Below are 19137 nucleotides of genomic sequence, written 5' to 3' on the forward strand. Positions count from 1 at the left end.
CCTACATACTGCACCTATGAGCCCTGTCAAAAGTACTGCACTCTATAGGGAATAGGGTGACAATTAGAACGCATCCAGTATCTATCCTATAGCCTGTGGGGACCGAAGCGGTTTCCCACTGACTCTCTCCCTCAGTCCCACGGCTCTGCTCTACACTCCTTCATCGTCATTACGACCTGCTACTGCTGGAGCTACTTCCTCCCTGGATTAAAGCTTCCTTTCCTCTCATCCTCTGCCTACTGTACCAGCTCACACAGAACTATCCAGCCCCGCCAAAAAAACTACATCAAGTCTTTGCCTGGGTTTAATATATGCTGCGTTTACACTAACCCTGGAGGATGCAGTTAGAAGGAGAGCCAGAGCCAGAAGGTAAGACTTCCCCAGTGTTATTCTGTTCTGGCTTTTCTAAAGCACCAGGACTCGTGATAGATACTGGTATCCAGGGAGAGAGTAAAGCACCAGGACTCATGATAGATACTGGTATCCAGGGAGAGAGTAAAGCACCAGGACTCATGATAGATACTGGTATCCAGGGAGAGAGTAAAGCACTAGGACTCATGATAGATACTGGTATCCAGGGAGAGAGTAAAGCACTAGGACTCATGATAGATACTGGTATCCAGGGAGAGAGTAAAGCACCAGGACTCATGATAGATACTGGTATCCAGGGAGAGAGTAAAGCACCAGGACTCATGATAGATACTGGTATCCAGGGAGAGAGTAAAGCACCAGGACTCATGATAGATACTGGTATCCAGGGAGAGAGTAAAGCACTAGGACTCATGATAGATACTGGTATCCAGGGAGAGAGTAAAGCACTAGGACTCATGATAGATACTGGTATCCAGGGAGAGAGTAAAGCAGCTGCCTCCGCTGCTGTTTCTGTTTCTGCTGCTGGTTCTGTTTCTGCTGCAGGTTCCCTTTCTACTGCTGCTAGTTCTGTTTCTACTGCTACTAGTTCTGTTTCTACTGCTGCTAGTTCTGTTTCTACTGCTGCTAGTTCTGTTTCTACTGCTACTGCTGCTAGTTCTGTTTCTACTGCTACTGCTGCTAGTTCTGTTTCTACTGCTGCTAGTTCTGTTTCTATTGCTGCTAGTTCTGTTTCTACTGCTACTGCTACTGCTGCTAGTTCTGTTCCTACTGCTGCTAGTTCTGTTTCTACTGCTGCTAGTTCTATTTCTACTGCTACAAGTTCTGTTTCTACTGCTGCTAGTTCTGTTTCTACTGCTGCTAGTTCTGTTTCTACTGCTACTAGTTCTGTTTCTACTGATACTAGTTCTGTTCCTACTGCTGCTAGTTCTGTTTCTACTGCTGCTAGTTCTGCTTCTACTGCTGCTAGTTCTGTTTCTACTGCTACTAGTTCTGTTTCTACTGCTACTAGTTCTGATTCTACTAGTTCTGTTGCTCCTGCTGATAGTTCTGTTTCTACTGCTACTAGTTCTGTTTCTACTGCTACTAGTTCCGTTTCAGTTTCTACTAGTTCTGTTTCTACTGATACTGCTACTAGTTCTGTTTCTGTTTCTACTAGTTCTGTTTCTACTGCTACTAGTTCTGAATCTGTTTCTACTGCTACTAGTTCTGTTTCTGTTACTACTGCTACTAGTTCTGAATCTGTTTCTACTGCTACTACTTCTGTTTCTGTTTCTACTGCTGCTAGTTTTGAATCTGTTTCTACTGCTACTAGTTCTGTTCCTGTTTCTACTGCTGCTAGTTCTGATTCTGTTTCTACTGCTGCTAGTTATGTTTCTACTGCTGCTAGTTCTGATTCTGTTTCTACTGCTACTAGTTCTGAATCTGTTTCTACTGCTACTAGTTCTGTTTCTGTTTCTACTGCTACTAGTTCTGAATCTGTTTCTACTGCTGTTAGTTCTGATTCTGTTTCTACTGCTACTAGTTCTGAATCTGTATCTACTGCTACTAGTTCTGTTTCTGTTTCTACTGCTGCTAGTTCTGATTCTGTTTCTACTGCTACTAGTTCTGAATCTGTTTCTACTGCTACTAGTTCTGTTTCTGTTTCTACTGCTACTAGTTCTGAATCTGTTTCTACTGCTACTAGTTCTGATCCTGTTTCTACTGCTACTAGATCTGTTTTACTGATTCTACTGCTACTCGTTCTGTTTCTGCTGCTACTAGTTCTGTTACTGTTTCTACTGCTACTAGTTCTGATTCTGTTTCTACTGCTGCTAGTTCTGATTCTGTTTCTACTACTACTAGTTCTGAATCTGTTTCTACTGCTACTAGTTCTGAATCTGTTTCTACTGCTACTAGTTCTGTTTTACTGATTCTACTGCTACTCGTTCTGTTTCTGTTTCTGCTGCTACTAGTTCTGTTACTGTTTCTACTGCTACAAGTTCTGGTTCTGTTTCTACTGCTGCTAGTTCTGATTCTGTTTCTACTGCTACTAGTTCTGTTCCTGTTTCTACTGCTGCTAGTTCTGATTCTGTTTCTACTGCTACTAGTTCTGTTTCTGTTTCTACTGCTACTAGTTCTGTTTTACTGATTCTACTGCTACTCGTTCTGTTTTACTGATTCTACTGCTGATAGTTATAGTTATGTTTCTACTACTACTAGTTCTGTTTCTACTGCTACTAGTTCTGTTTCTACTGCTACTAGTTCTGTTTCTACTACTACTAGTTCTGTTTCTACTACTGCTAGTTCTGTTTCTACTGCTGATAGTTCTGTTTCTGTTTCTACTACTACTAGTTCTGTTTCTACTGCTGATAGTTCTGTTTCTACTACTACTAGTTCAGTTACTACCACTACTAGTTCTGTTTCTACTACTATTAGTTCTGTTCCTACCACTACTAGTTCTGTTTCTACTACTACTAGTTCCGTTTCTCCTGCTGATAGTTATGTTTCTACTACTACTAGTTCCGTTTCAACTACTACTAGTTCTGTTTCTACCACTACTAGTTCCGTTTCTACTACTACTAGTTCTGTTTCTACTACTACTAGTTCCGTTTCTACTACTACTAGTTCTGTTCCTACTATTACTAGTTCTGTTTCTACTGCTACTAGTTCTGTTTCTACGACTACTAGTTCTGTTCCTACTACTACTAGTTCTGTTTCTACTACTACTAGTTCCGTTTCTACTACTACTAGTTCTATTTCTACTACTACTAGTTCCGTTTCTACTATTACTAGTTCTGTTTCTACTACTACTAGTTCCGTTTCTACTACTACTAGTTATGTTTCTACTACTACAACTTGCGTTTCTACTACTACTAGTTCCGTTTCTACTATTACTAGTTCTGTTTCTACTGCTGAAAGTTCTGTTTCTACTACTACTAGTTCTGTTGCTACTGCTACTAGTGCTGTTTCTACTGCTACTAGTTCTGAATCTGTTTCTACTACTACTAGTTCTGCTGCTACTGCTGTGCAGTTCCTGGGCACTTCTCGCTCTACCTGGCCTAGTTATTCAACAGCTATCCCCTCTCCTCACAAGAACACTAATCACAGCCCTGCCCGACACTTAATCAGTTCAAGACTCATGGGAATTCACCCCTCTGCTCCGTAACATGTTCAGGGGACAGACAGACAGCAGTCCTCCTGTAAGTCAGTGCTCAGCAGTAGTCAGCGTTTCCCAGCTCCGGTTCTCCAGTACCCCCACCAGCACACATTTCTGTTGTAACCCGGGACAAACATACCTCATTCAACTCCTTTAGGGCCTCATGATTAGTTGAATCAGGTGTGCTTGTCCAGGGCTACAATAAAAATGAGGACTGGAGTTGGGAAACCCTGTGTTAGATGCTGTACTGATTACTTTCACAGCCATGGATGACTTAATATCCACCATGGCTTGGTTTGTTGTGGTGATCAGATGACAGAAGAATACCATTGTCTCTATGGCAACCTACGGTACAGTGCTACTGTACACATTGGGGCATTGCCATTCAGCGCACCTGACGTCTTAGCATGTTATAGTAGGAAAGGCAGCAATAATACCTGCATAAAGCAGGGCTTGGCAAATCACATTCATCTCTAACTAGAGCAGAGTTCTGGGAATTAGCATTCAGTCAGTGTAGCCTTAAATCACATTCATATTCATCACACATCCAAACACAGCCATCATCAACAGAAAGACCTCTAAAAAACACTGAGATGAACACTGGTTAAAAGGCTCTACCTAGAAGCACCTAGTGTGCATAACATATCTGCTGTGTGTACACAGTACATACTTGGGAGTGGAGGGTGTTGAGCATAAACACAGGCGCCCCGGGCCCAGCATAGGGGGATGCAGCCACTCCTCTCCATGATGGCCGCAGCAGCGCCTGCCTTTCTATCCCACCACCAGACCCTGCAGCCTGAACCAGCCCCAGGCTCCCTGACCCTGTCCCCTTCCACAACCGCATAGAGGCCAGGCCAGGCTGCTGCTTCTTCCTCTGCCCCTGAGGACCCCGGCACAGCCCCTCTCCGCTCCTCACAGCCTCTACCGCTGCCCCCCTCGGACCCGTTCACACAGCCCTGTCTCAGGGGAGAGAACTGTGGGGTGAGGAAGAGAAGACGTCAAGGGAGCAACTCAGTGAAATCCTCAAGAGGTTTTAATCCTAACATCCACCTTGCCTGACAGACAGGCTGTTTCCGGGTCAGAGGTGTTTGGTGTTACTCCAAGAGGGAGTGAGAGAGACAGAGATAGAGAGCGAGAGCGAGAGCGAGAGCGACAGACAGACAGAGACGGAGACAGAGAGACAGGAGATCAATATGGGACAGGTCTGTGTTGTCAGCTCCTTATCTTCCGATTCCTCTTCAGATCCCCTCAGCGTTGGCTTCCAGCCTCTAAATAAATCCCTCTGCGTGCCTCTGCACAGCCTTGTAAATTAATCAAGCCCGGGAGGCAGCTGACTTGGAAAACAGTGTAGTAGAAGACACAGAGGAGGCAAAAAACCAAAACAATCCTTCAGTTAGTTCAGCACTACAACCGCCTGTCTACTCCGATGTGACAGCCTTGTAATCCAGGACAAGCTGCTGCTGCTGCTGTTAAACCCTGCTGCCGAGTCGGCTGTGTCAGGAGGGAGTGTGAGCTGGGTTTGTGTGCGACTCAGAGAGAGAGAGAGAGAGGTAGAGGTAGGGAGAAAGTGAGGGAGGCGGGAGGCAGGGTGGGAGGAAGGGAGGAGAGAGAGGGAACCTCATTTAGGGAACTACACTCAGCTCTTCTCCTGTTTACAAAATGGACAGCGGCTCTTACATCCAGGGTCATGACTAGCGTTCAGTTCATTAGCAAACTATATCTCTTCTTCCTCCTCCTCTTTCTCCTCCTTACAACAAGGTCTGCCCCTATGCCTCTGGCTATCAATCAAAACATGTCCCTCCCTCTCTCATTTCCTCCCTTCTTCCTCTCCTCCTCTCTCCTGTATGCTTTCCATTTGCAGCCTTCCATTTTCCTCCAAGGTGTAAGACAGGTGAGGAATATTGATGACGTTACATAAGATGTTTTCAGTGATATGAAAAGTAACTCTGCAATGCTTTCACCATCCTAGTGAATGTCTGGGATCAGATACTGGATCTGTGGTGTGATGAGGTCACAGCTATCTCCCTGTCTTAGTGGCAATGGAGCTTTTTGATTCCACCAATCACACAACAGAACAGAGGTTCTATGGAATAACGTCATAATGCATGAATTAGGCCTAGACTATTACATACACAAGCAGTTCTAAACCTGTTGCAAAACACAATGGTATCATCAAGCTTAGATGATTTAAATCAGCCGGGGGGGGGGTCAAATTCATTCCATGGAGGGCCTAGCATCTCCTAGACAACCAGGTGAGGAGAGTTCCTTACTAATCAGTGATCTTCCTTAGTTCATCAATCATGTACAACGGGGGAGTGAAAACCCCCTGACACTTGGGGAATGAGTTTGACAGATGATTGACCCAGAAAACGATAGTTTGATGTGTTTAGTCACTCCACTCAATTGAAGCTCTGTGAACAGACAGACAGCCTGGTTTGTACCCACTGACTACCTCAACAGCTCTACAGGATGGTGCTGTTCTATAGTTCTCATAATCCAGCACAGACTCAACCTACATTATTCACTATAGAGAGAGGAGAGGGATCTGGTTGTCATTGGGTTCTTCCACAGTATAGGCCTTCTGTCTATATTACATCCTTTCAAAGAGGACTATTTTTCCACATGCACCCAGTATAAATTGAATATGTATGATCAATTCCTCTCAAGGGGTGCTACATCAATTCCTCATTTTCAGCGAGCGCATTAACACACTTTAAGGCTTCATCCAAAAAGGCACCTTGGTCCCTTTATAGTACACTACTTTAGATCAGGGCCCATAGGGCTCTGGTCAAAAGTAGTGCACTATATAGGGAATTTGGGACATGGTGTGAGACCAACAAAATGTTTTAATTGCTGCAATTACCATGACAATTATTCAAGATGTCTGTAAAACTAAAGAAGAACAAATAATATTAATTGTGGCTGTGAATCACCCCGACATAAAAACAACAAACCCAATCAAGAGACAAATCTCACTCTACTCATTACACACATCACACACAGGCAGTTCTATGGTCCCTTTAAACATTCAGAAGTGAGTGTGTGTGTGTGTGTGTGTGTGTGTGTGTGTTTTGCAACATGTTTTTCTGGGCCTGTAGCTGAAACAAACAGAGAGTAGATTGCACCTGCCATGAACAGCTTTCATTATGTAACCAAGCAGTGATTTATCACAGCCAGATCTAGCCTAGCTCTCCACAAACTACAACCTTCCACTAAATCACACTAACCTCCAAGCAACGCCAAGGTGCTGCAGCACTGCAAATCTGTATTTTTGGACACCGATTTGGCAGATTTTTTTTTTACACCTTTACACCTTTATTTAATCTTTATTTAACTAGGCAAGTCAGTTAACAACACATTCTTATTTTCAATGACGGCCTAGGAACAGTGAGTTAACTGCCTTGTTCAGGGGCAGAACGACAGATCTTTACCTTGTCAGCTCGGGGATTCAATCTTGCAACCTTACAGTTAACTAGTCCAACGCCCTAACCACCTGCCTCTCATTGCACTCCACGAGGAGACTGCCTGTTACACGAATGCAGTAAGCCAAGGTAAGTTGCTAGCTAGCATTAAACTTATCTTATAAAAAACAATCAATCATAATCACTAGTTAACTACACATGGTTGATGATATTACTAGTTTATCTAGCGTGTCCTGCGTTGCATATAATCGATGCGGTGCGTATCGTTGCTCCAATGTGTACCTAACCATAAACATCAATCTTCTTAAAATCAATACACAGAAGTATATATTTTTAAACCTGCATATTTAGCTAAAAGAAATCCAGGTTAGCAGGCAATATTAAGCAGGTGAAATTGTGTCATTTCTCTTGCGTTCATTGCACGCAGAGTCAGTGAATATGCAACAGTTTAGGCCGCCTAATTTGCCAGAATTGTAGGTAATTATGACATAACATTGACAGTTGTGCAATATAACAGGAATATTTAGACTTATGGATGCCACCCTTTAGATAAAGAAAGAATAAACGTCTTGTTTTCGAGATGATAGTTTCGTATTTCTGTGTGTTATTATGTTATAACTAAGGCTATGATTTGATAGAGCAGTCTGAATGAGCGATGGTAGGCAGCAGCAGGCTCGTAAGCATTCATTCAAACTGCACTTTCGTGCGTTTTTCCAGCAGCTCTTCGATGTGCTTCTGCACTGTTTATGACTTCAAGCCTATCAACTCCCGAGATTAGGCTGGTGGCTAGCTAGTTAGCGGGGTGCACGCTAATAGCGTTTCAAACGTCACTCACTCTGAGACTTGGAGTGGTTGTTCCCCTTGCTCTGCATGGGTAACGCTGCTTCAAGGGTGGCTGTTGTCGATGTGTTCCTGGTTCGAGCCCAGGGAGGAGCGAGGAGAGGGACGGAAGCTATACTGTTACACTGGCAATACTAAAGTGCCTATAAGAACATCCAATAGTCAAAGGTTAATGAAATACAAATGGTATAGAGAGAAATAATCCTATAATTCCTATAATAACTACAACCTAAAACTTCTTACCTGGCAATATTGAAGACTCATGTTAAAAGGAACCACCTGCTTTCCTATGTTCTCATGTTCTGAGCAAGGAACTTAAACGTTAGCTTTCTTACATGGCACAAATTGCACTTTTACTCCAACACTTTTTGCATTATTTAAACCAAATTGAACATGTTTCATTATTTATTTGAGGCTAAATTGATTTTATTGATGTATTATATTAAGTTAAAATAAGTGTTCATTCAGTATTGTTGTAATTGTCATTATTACAAATAAATAAAAAACTCTTCCGATTAATTGGTATCGGCTTTTTTTGGTCCTCCAATAATCGGTATCGGCTTTTTTGGGTCCTCCAATAATCGGTATCGGCATTGAAAAATCATAAGCGGTGGGTGGACCTCTAATCTAAACCCTGGTAAAAGTGTTGGTATGTACTGTATAACTAATGCCAGATGATTCATACTCTGTTTATACTGCACCCCGTTCAAGAGGACGTCAGTCTGTCAGATGATACCGGCTTTTGGTGCAGTTATCCAGTCTTGGCCAGGCCACGACTCTCCAATACTGCTGACTGACTATGGATCAACACAAGCACTCAGCTGGAAGTTATTTAACTGTACACAACTAACCACTTAACCTGTCTGTCCTCACAGCCAGCTCCGTCCTAACCCTGTGAGTACAGAGAGAATTTAGAGATGTTTCCACTGATAGTCTGTCGCAACACACTCGCACAGGGAACATGGCTGCCTCCGAGCCCTAGATATCAGGTTATTAACCCCATTATGTCTAGAATAATGGGCTCCAGCTACATACATACATACAGTACCTTCAGAAAGTATTCATACCCCTTCACTTATTCAACATTTTGTTGTGCCGCAGCCTGAATTCAAAAATGGATTCAATCGATTTCCTCTCACCCATCTACACACAATACTCCATAATGACAAAGTGAAAATAATATTCACACCCTTGAGTCAATATCGACCAGAATGACCTTTGGCAGCGATTACAGCTGTGAGTATTCCTGGGTAATCCTCTAAGAGCTTTGCATACCTGGACTGTACAATATTTACACATCACATTATTATTGTTCATATTCTTCAAGCTCTGTCAAGTTGGTTGTTGATCATCGCTGGACCAGGCTGGTCACAAGAAAGAGCCTTCGATTTGGGACATGTGAAAGGTCCTGAGAATGTGGATATGTGCCTTTGTTGGAGCTACATACATAAATAAATAACAATTAGAAATAACACAATGGCACAACCAACTCACAAGGCCCTGAGCCAGAGCACACTGCTTAAACCCCTGCTCCACGGCAGTTCACAACGAACTCACAAGGCCCTGAGCCAGAGCACACTGCTTAAACCCCTGCGCCACGGCAGTTCACAACGAACTCACAAGGCCCTGAGCCAGAGCACACTGCTTAGACTCCTGCGCCACGGCAGTTCACAACGAACTCACAAGGCCCTGAGCCAGAGCACACTGCTTAGACACCTGCGCCACGGCAGTTCACAACGAACTCACAAGGCCCTGAGCCAGAGCACACTGCTTAAACCCCTGCGCCACGGCAGTTCACAACGAACTCACAAGGCCCTGAGCCAGAGCACACTGCTTAAACCCCTGCGCCACGGCAGTTCACAACGAACTCACAAGGCCCTGAGCCAGAGCACACTGCTTAGACACCTGCTCCACGGCAGTTCACAACGAACTCACAAGGCCCTGAGCCAGAGCACACTGCTTAGACACCTGCTCCACGGCAGTTCACAACGAACTCACAAGGCCCTGAGCCAGAGCACACTGCTTAGACCCCTGCGCCACGGCAGTTCACAACGAACTCACAAGGCCCTGAGCCAGAGCACACTGCTTAGACCCCTGCTCCACGGCAGTTCACAACGAACTCACAAGGCCCTGAGCCAGAGCACACTGCTTAGACCCCTGCGCCACGGCAGTTCACAACGAACTCACAAGGCCCTGAGCCAGAGCACACTGCTTAGACCCCTGCGCCACGGCAGTTCACAATGAACTCACAAGGCCCTGAGCCAGAGCACACTGCTTAGACCCCTGCTCCACGGCAGTTCACAACGAACTCACAAGGCCCTGAGCCAGAGCACACTGCTTAGACCCCTGCGCCACGGCAGTTCACAACAAACTCACAAGGCCCTGAGCCAGAGCACACTGCTTAGACCCCTGCGCCACGGCAGTTCACAATTCTCTCACAAGCAGGAAGAGTACCTCATGATACTGAATGAAAAAAGCACATTTAACCTTTGAGTTGTTTCTGTTTAAACCCTGTAAACACGCGAAAATAACTCTGTAACCACACGGAATTAACCCTGTAAACACACAGAATTACCCTGTAAACACACAGAATTACCCTGTAAACACACAGAATTACCCTGTAAACACACAGAATTACTCTGTAAACACACAGAATGAATGGGTCAAAAATGTACGTTCATCCAATTACGGCAATTCCGAAGTGAAACTATGAGAACAGGCTGTGCTAGCCAGCCATGTTGAGGTCTTGCCATAGATTTTCAAGCCGATTTAAGTCAAAACTGTAAGTCTGGTGAGAAATTAAATAGCTATCAAACTGGAAGAGATTTTCATTCCTTCATTCCTTTGCAGAGATGTTTACTGCAACTAATACTGATATTTTCCAATAGATAATTTTCTCCAGTACATGTTGTTCAAACAATTAAATATTGATGAAGAATCAGAGAGAAATGCTGATTGCAGGAGATTGCAGGAGATGAAGACAGCCCCATCATGCCTTTAGCTTCAGCCATGGGCCCCCTCCAGGAAGCTAACATAGTCACATAGCTGTATGTACTGTATAGGGAACAACATGTAGAATAGCTGTATGTACTGTATATGGAACAACATGTGGAATAGCTGTATGTATTGTATAGGGAACAACATGTGGAATAGCTGTATGTACTGTATATGGAACAACATGTGGAATAGCTGTATGTATTGTATAGGGAACAACATGTGGAATAGCTGTATGTACTGTATAGGGAACAACATGTGGGATAGCTGTATATATTGTATAGGGAACAACATGTGGAATAGCTGTATGTACTGTATAGGGAACAACATGTGGAATAACTGTATGTACTGTATAGGGAACAACATGTAGAATAGCTGTATGTACTGTATAGGGAACAACATGTAGAATAGCTGTATGTATTGTATAGGGAACAACATGTGGAATAACTGTATGTACTGTATAGGGAACAACATGTAGAATATCTGTATGTATTGTATAGGGAACAACATGTGGAATAACTGTATGTACTGTATAGGGAACAACATGTAGAATAGCTGTATGTATTGTATAGGGAACAACATGTGGAATAGCTGTATGTACTGTATAGGGAACAACATGTAGAATAGCTGTATGTACTGTATAGGGAACAACATGTAGAATAGCTGTATGTATTGTATAGGGAACAACATGTGGAATAACTGTATGTACTGTATAGGGAACAACATGTAGAATATCTGTATGTATTGTATAGGGAACAACATGTGGAATAACTGTATGTACTGTATAGGAAACAACATGTGGAATAACTGTATGTACTGTATAGGGAACAACATGTAGAATATCTGTATGTATTGTATAGGGAACAACATGTAGAATATCTGTATGTATTGTATAGGGAACAACATGTAGAATAGCTGTATGTATTGTATAGGGAACAACATGTAGAATAGCTGTATGTACTGTATAGGGAACAACATGTAGAATATCTGTATGTATTGTATAGGAAACAACATGTGGAATAACTGTATGTACTGTATAGGGAACAACATGTGGGATAGCTGTATGTATTGTATAGGGAACAACATGTGGAATAGCTGTATGTACTGTATAGGGAACAACATGTAGAATAGCTGTATGTACTGTAAAGGGAACTACATGTAGAATAGCTGTATGTATTGTATAGGGAACAACATGTGGAATAGCTGTATGTACTGTATAGGGAACAACATGTGGAATAGCTGTATATATTGTATAGGGAACAACATGTGGAATAGCTGTATGTACTGTATAGGGAACAACATGTAGAATACAATCTGGCTGCACTCATCTAGAGCAAGTCTAGGTGCAGTTTGTCCTTTTTCTATAATAACTACACACACTCAACCAGCACTTCACACATAGCACTATTAACTTTAAATGACAGAATCTTTACTGCCAGGGTAAAATACACATAGCACTATTAACTTTAAATGACAGAATCTTTACTGCCAGGGTAAAATACACATAGCACTATTAACTTTAAATGACAGAATCTTTACTGCCAGGGTAAAATACACATATCACTATTAACTTTAAATGACAGAATCTTTACTGCCAGGGTAAAATACACATATCACTATTAACTTTAAATGACAGAATCTTTACTGCCAGGGTAAAATACACATATCACTATTAACTTTAAATGACAGAATCTTTACTGCCAGGGTAAAATACACATATCACTATTAACTTTAAATGACAGAATCTTTATTGCCAGGGTAAAATACACATATCACTATTAACTTTAAATGACAGAATCTTTACTGCCAGGGTAAAATACACATATCACTATTAACTTTAAATGACAGAATCTTTACTGCCAGGGTAAAATACACATATCACTATTAACTTTAAATGACAGAATCTTTATTGCCAGGGTAAAATACACATATCACTATTAACTTTAAATGACAGAATCTTTACTGCCAGGGTAAAATACACATAGCACGAATAACTTTAAATGACAGAATCTTTATTGCCAGGGCAAAATCCCCCGGTACATACCAGCGTAGTATGATGATATCCTGGAAATATCTGCAAGGGAAACAGAGAGAGAGAAGTATGTTAGGATGGCATTACTCAGGGTATTTAAATGAGCTGACTGTGGAGGCCAGCCAGCAGCCAGTAGCCAGCAGCACCTGTGCAGATACAGCCCCCTAGAGGTCATCTGTTCAGCACAGCCCAGAGGCTGTTAGACTGCACTGCCAAAGGCACTGGGGTCTTGGCCTGCTTGCACAGAACCTTTGCTGTTTCAGGTGATGTAACGGTGACTGTCATCTCAAGTGGTAACATTATACATTGATGGTACTGCACATTTCTTAAAGGCCAGCATGATGGTAGCAGGCTGGTGACTCATTAATTGATTTGGAGAGATGGTGGTGAAAGTGGTAGAAAGGAAGAAACAAAGAGGATTCATCCTGGATGGAACGCACCCAATCTTGTCACAGGGAGGAGGATGTGCTTCTGTTTCTGATGACTTTACAATTGATTAGCCCTAATTTAATAAGCATTAAGCAGTCTAGGATATTTTTTCCACACACAGTGTTTTGGATTCAGCAGTGCTCCCTGTCTGCCTGTCTGCAGTCAGTCACCACCTAACCTTGTCCTCCAGTGGAGATCACGCCTACGTCCCAAATGACAACATTTTCCCTACATAGTGCACTACTTCTCACCAGAGCCCAATGGGCCCAAGTCAAATGTAGAGCACTAAAAAGGGGAATAGGGTGGTCTTTGGCACTCAGATGACTTCCTCCTGCGGTCATTAAAGTCCGAGGCACGTTCAGACGGACAGCAGGTGATGGCAGGACTTTGATAAGATCCTCTAGATACTAGAGGTCGACTGATTAATCTGAATGGCCGATTAATTACGGCCGATTTCAAGTTTTCATAACAATTGGAAATCTGTATTTTTGGACTGTATTTTTTTTTTACACCTTTATTTAATCTTTATTTAACTAGGCAAGTCAGTTAAGAACACATTCTTATTTTCAATGACGGCCTAGGAACAGTGGGTTAACTGCCTTGTTCAGGGACAGAATGACAGATTTTCACCTTGTCAGCTCGGGGGAACCATTCTTGCATCCTTACAGTTAACTAGTCCAACGCAATAACGACCTGCCTCTCTCTCATTGCATTCCTGTTACACGAATGCAGTTAGGCAAGGTACGTTGCTAGCTAGCATTAAACTTATCTTGTAAAAAACAATCAATCAATCATAATCACTAGTTAACTACACATGGTTGATGATATTACTATATATTATCTAGCGTGTCCTGCGTTGCATATAATCTGACTGAGCATACAAGCATACAAGTATCTAAGTATCTGACTGAGCGGAGGTAGGCAGAAGCAGGCGCGTAAACATTCATTCAAACAGCACTTTCAGGCATTTGCCAGCAGCTCTTCGTTGTGCTTCAAGCATTGCGCTGTTTATGACTTCAAGTCTATCAACTCCCGAGATTAGACTGGTGTAACCGAAGTGAAATGGCTAGCTAGTTAGCGCGCGCTAATAGCGTTTCAAACGTCACTCACTCTGAGCCTTGGAGTGGTTGTTCCCCTTGCTCTGCATGGGTACCGCTGCTTCGATGATGGCTATTGTTGATATGTTCCTGGTTCGAGCCCATGGAGGAGCGAGGAGTGGGACGGAAGCTATACCGTTACACTGGTAATACTAAAGTGCCTATGAACATCCAATAGTCAAAGGTTAATGAAATACAAATGGTATAGAGAGAAATAGTCCTATAATTCCTATAATAACTACAACCTAAAACTTCTTACCTGGGAATATTGAAGACTCATGTTAAAAGGAACCACCAGCTTTCATATGTTCTCATGTTCCGAGCAAGGAACTTAAACCTTAGATTTCTTACATGGCACAAATTGCACCTTTACTTTCTTCTCCAACACTTTGTTTTTGCATTATTTAAACCAAATTCAACACGTTTCATTATTTATTTGAGGCTAAATTGATTTTATTGATGTATTAAGTTAAAATAAGTGTTCATTCAGTATTGTTGTAATTGTCATTATTACAAATACATTTTTTTTTAAATTAATCGGCCAATTAATTGGTATCGGCTTTTTTGGCCCTCCGATAATCGGTATCGGCGTTGAAATCGGTCGACCTCTACTAGATACCACATCAGAATTTCACTGGCTTCTTAGGGTGGGATACTGAAGGGCTGGCTACATTATTAGACAGATGAAAAGACAGACAGACAGCACAGGAGGTTGGTGGCACCTTAATTGGGGAGGACAGGCTCGTGGTAATGGCTGGAGAGGAGGAATGAGTGGAATGGTATCAAATACATCAAACATATGGATGTGTTTGATGCCATTCCATTTGCTCCGTTCTGGCCATTATTATGAGCCGTCCTCCCATCAGCAGCCTCCACTGACCGACAGGCAGACAGACAGAAAGACAAACAGACAGGCAGACAGACAGACAGACAGACAGGCAGACAGAGGTCCTGCTATCAGTGAGGAGCCAGGAGCAGCTAAGCTCATCAGTTAATCATAATGCTCATTATTCCTGACTAACCTGTCTCAGCAGAAAGCACAGCGGAGGAGATGATAGAGAGATGATCTGAGAAAACAGCAGTGAATGAATAAGGGATTCATGATGTAAGACTTCAAATGGAAATAAGTCAATTCAGTTGTTTTTGAAAATGTTTTCATGTTGAGCGCCAGGGCTTCAAATGACATGGACGTAGTCATGACCTAGGAAACTAAGCCAGAAACTGAGAGAAGCAATTATATGGTACAGTGATTGTATATTCCCCCTCAGTGATCAAAATAAATGGTTCCATCAATTCCTCTTCTAATATTGGGGTGGCAGGGTATCCTAGTGGTTAGAGTGTTGGACTAGTAGCTGAAAGGTTGTAAGTTCAAATCCCTGAGCTGACAAGGTACACATCTGTCGTTCTGCCTCTGAACAGGCTGTTCCTAGGCTGTCATTGAAAATAAGAATTTGTTCTTAACTGACTTCACTGGTTAAATAAATAAATTGATGTGACTATGAAATGCCACTGTTTTGTTTGTATTAGAGAATGAATGGTCAATAAAGGTTTTCTTTAGACGTGTTCATATGAATATGACGGTGGCTAGTCAACAGAGGCTATGTCCCAAATGACACCCCATTCCCTACATAGTGCACTACTTTTGCTGGGGAGAAGAAAAAAAATCGATAGTCACATATCGGGATATTATTTTTGACAATATATCATATCGTATCATTTTGACAATATCGTAATATAAATTTTACGCTGGATGGCTGTACCTGCACCATAATCCAGTATTTTTCCTTCCTTCCTTCCTTCCTTCCTTCCTCCTTCCTTCCTTCCTTCCTTCCTTCCTTCCTTCCTTCCTTCTTCCTTCCTTCCTTCCTTCCTTCCTTCCTTCCTTCCTTCCATCCTTCCTTCCTTCCATCCTTCCTTCCTTCCTTCTTTTTTTAAATCTTTATTTAACTAGGCAAGTCAGTTAAGAACAAATTCTCATCTACAATGACGGCCTACTAAGGAACAGTGGGTTAACTGCCTTGTTCAGAGGAAGAACGACAGAATTTTACCTTGTCAGCTCGGGGATTCGATCCAGCAACCTTTCATAGCTTGTTCTCAATCTTATTTTTAAATAGGAAGCCTTATCGGCTTTCAGCAGTTTTATTTCCTTGTTTTGTCATGGCTCTATCTTTTCCCACTGTAGCAGACATATGGTTAGCTTGTACACTAACATCCCACACACTGGAGGCTTGCAGGCGCTGCGGCACGTCCTTCAGCAGAGAGACTCTACCCTTGCTCCATCCAATGATTGCATTTTACAATTTACTGAACTGGTATTATTCAATAACTACTTTGTCTTTGAGTCAGACGTTTTCCTTCAAATTCAGAGGGGAAGCCATGGCCTCCCCCTTTTCCCCCAACTATACAAACCTGTATGTGGGACAATTTGAGGAAGCACTCCTTTACAAACAGAGACGCACCCCCTACTTTCTAAAATCCTGCTATGGAAGAGATACACAGATGATGTCTTTGTGCTCTGGGAAGGAAGTCAGCAGGAACAAAATGAATTCCAAACTTTACTAAACGAGAGCTCTGAATACCTCAAATTCACCATGCAGACTAATGAGGGAAAAATAAATTACCTGGACTTATGGATCATCAAAGAGGATGATGCATTACACACAGACTTAAACACAAAGCCCACAGACCGCAATACCCTGCTACGTTGATAGTATGCATCCCCTTCCCCTCAAGAATGGTCTACTATATAGCCAGTTGTGCGGGTAAATTAATCTGTGACCACCAGACAGATTTTGACAGCAAAGCTAAAATAGAAATGACAGAAATTCAAAATGCGAGGCTACAAGGACAAAACTCTTGATGCTGCAATGATGAAAATATCTCAAAAACCAAGAGAGGTTCTTTTAGGTGGTTGTGGAATTTAATGGCTCTTTTCTGGATTTTGATAATTAGGCCTAATTCGGCCTAATTCTGCTTTGCATGCATTATTTGGTGTTTTACGTTGTACACTGAGGATATTTTTACAGAATTCTATATGCAGAGTCTCAATTTGGTGTTTGTCCCATTTTGTGAAGTCTTGGTTGATGAGCGGACCCCAGACCTCACAGCCATAAAGGGCAATGGGTTCTAGAACTGAATCAAATATTTTTAGCCAGATCCTAATTGGTCTGTCAAATGTTATGTTCCTTTTGATGGCATAGATCGTTCACAGCTTTGTGGAAGTTACCTGTGGAGCTGACATTCAGGCTGAGGGATGTATAGTTGTGTGTGCTCTAGGGCAGGTATTCCCAAACCCCAGGGGTCCTCACAATGCCGTCGGGGGTATGCCAAATAAAAATGTGATTCACATGTATTTATTTTTTTATTCACATTCTATTATTTTTATTTCTTCACATTGTCAAACAGTACATTAATATTTTCCAGTGGGGATATACATCTGGGTGAGGTTTTTCTCTCGCCTGAGTAACCTGGTTTCACTGCCAATAATAAAATTCAACCATCTAGTGTTCAGCGAAATAACAACACAATGTCAAATACAGGTGTTCTAGTCAAATAATTAACATCCAATCACATGAACTGTTATTCTCTCGCGGAGATTCCACTAACGGTCTGTATCTGTACTGATGGCGCAAAAGCCATGACAGGGAGACATAGTGGAGTGGTAACGCATGTGTAAGCAGGTGCTCCCAACGCCACCTGGGCACACTGCAGCATCCACCGAGAGGCTCTTGCTGCCAAGGGAATGCCTGACAGCTTGAAAGACGTTTTGGACACTACAGTGAAAATGGTTAACTTTGTTAAAGAAAGGCCCCTGAACTCTCGTTTATTTTCTGCAGTATGCATTGATATGGACAGTGACCATTAGAGGTCGACCGATTATGATTTTTCAACGCCAATACCGATACCGATTATTGGAGGACCAAAAAATTTGATACCAATTAATCGGCTGATTTTTTTGTTTTATTTGTAATAATGACAAGTACAACAATACTGAATGAACACTTATTTTAACGTAGTATAATACATCAATAAAATAAATGTAGCCTCAAATAAATAATGAAACATGTTCAATTTGGTTCAAATAATGCAAAAACAAAGTGTTGGAGAAGAAAGTAAAAGTGCAATTTGTGCCATGTAAGAAAGCTAACGTTTAAGTTCCTTGCTCAGAACATGAGAACATATGAAAGCTGGTGGTTCCTTTTAACATGAGTCTTCAATATTGCCAGGTAAGAAGTTTTAGGTTGTAGTTATTATAGGATTACAGGACTATTTCTCCCTATACCATTTGTATTTCATTAACCTTTGACTATTGGATGTTCTATAGGCACTTTAGTATTGCCAGTGTAACAGTATAGCTTCCGTCACTCTCCGCTCTCCACCTGGGCTTGAACCAGGAACACAACGACAACAGCCACCCTCGAAGCAGCGTTACCCATCGCTCCACAAAAGCCGCGGCCCTTGCAGAGCAAGGGGAACAACTACTCCAAGTCTCAGAGCGAGTGACGTTTTGAAACGCTATTAGCGCGCACCTCGCTAACTAGCTAGCCATTTCACATCGGTTACACCAGCCTAATCTCGGGAGTTGATAGGCTTGAAGTCATAAACAGCAGAGCTGCTGGCAAAATGCACGAAAGTGCTGTTTGAATGAATGCTTATGAGCTGCTGCTGCCTACCATCGCTCATTCAGACTGCTCTATCAAATCATAGCCTTAGTTATAACATAATATAACACACAGAATGCGAGCCTTGGGTCATGAATATGGTCGAATCCGGGAACTATCATCTCGAAAACAAGACATTTATCTTTCAGTGAAA

General features: G+C 42.2%; 1 protein-coding gene across 6 annotated transcripts in view; it reads right to left on the minus strand.

Moving 5' to 3' along the window:
• Nucleotides 1-12846, minus strand: part of LOC109884792 (focal adhesion kinase 1-like) — a 131586-nt gene extending 118740 nt beyond the window's left edge. For 3 of the 6 annotated variants that reach the window (XM_031816295.1, XM_031816294.1, XM_031816293.1), the window contains exon 1: nucleotides 12809-12833. Coding sequence is in view for 1 of the 6 variants with exons in the window: in XM_031816296.1 (XP_031672156.1) it covers nucleotides 4179-4254 (76 nt within the window). In the remaining 5 variants the exon portion in view is untranslated. Of the gene's footprint in view, nucleotides 1-4178; nucleotides 5013-12808 lie in introns of those variants that run through there. The other 3 variants (XR_004207680.1, XM_031816292.1, XM_031816296.1) reach the window with 3 other exon arrangements.
• Between the last annotated feature and the right edge of the window lie 6291 nt (nucleotides 12847-19137).

This window comes from Oncorhynchus kisutch, unplaced genomic scaffold, assembly GCF_002021735.2.
Source record: "Oncorhynchus kisutch isolate 150728-3 unplaced genomic scaffold, Okis_V2 scaffold772, whole genome shotgun sequence".
NCBI lineage: Eukaryota > Metazoa > Chordata > Actinopteri > Salmoniformes > Salmonidae > Oncorhynchus > Oncorhynchus kisutch.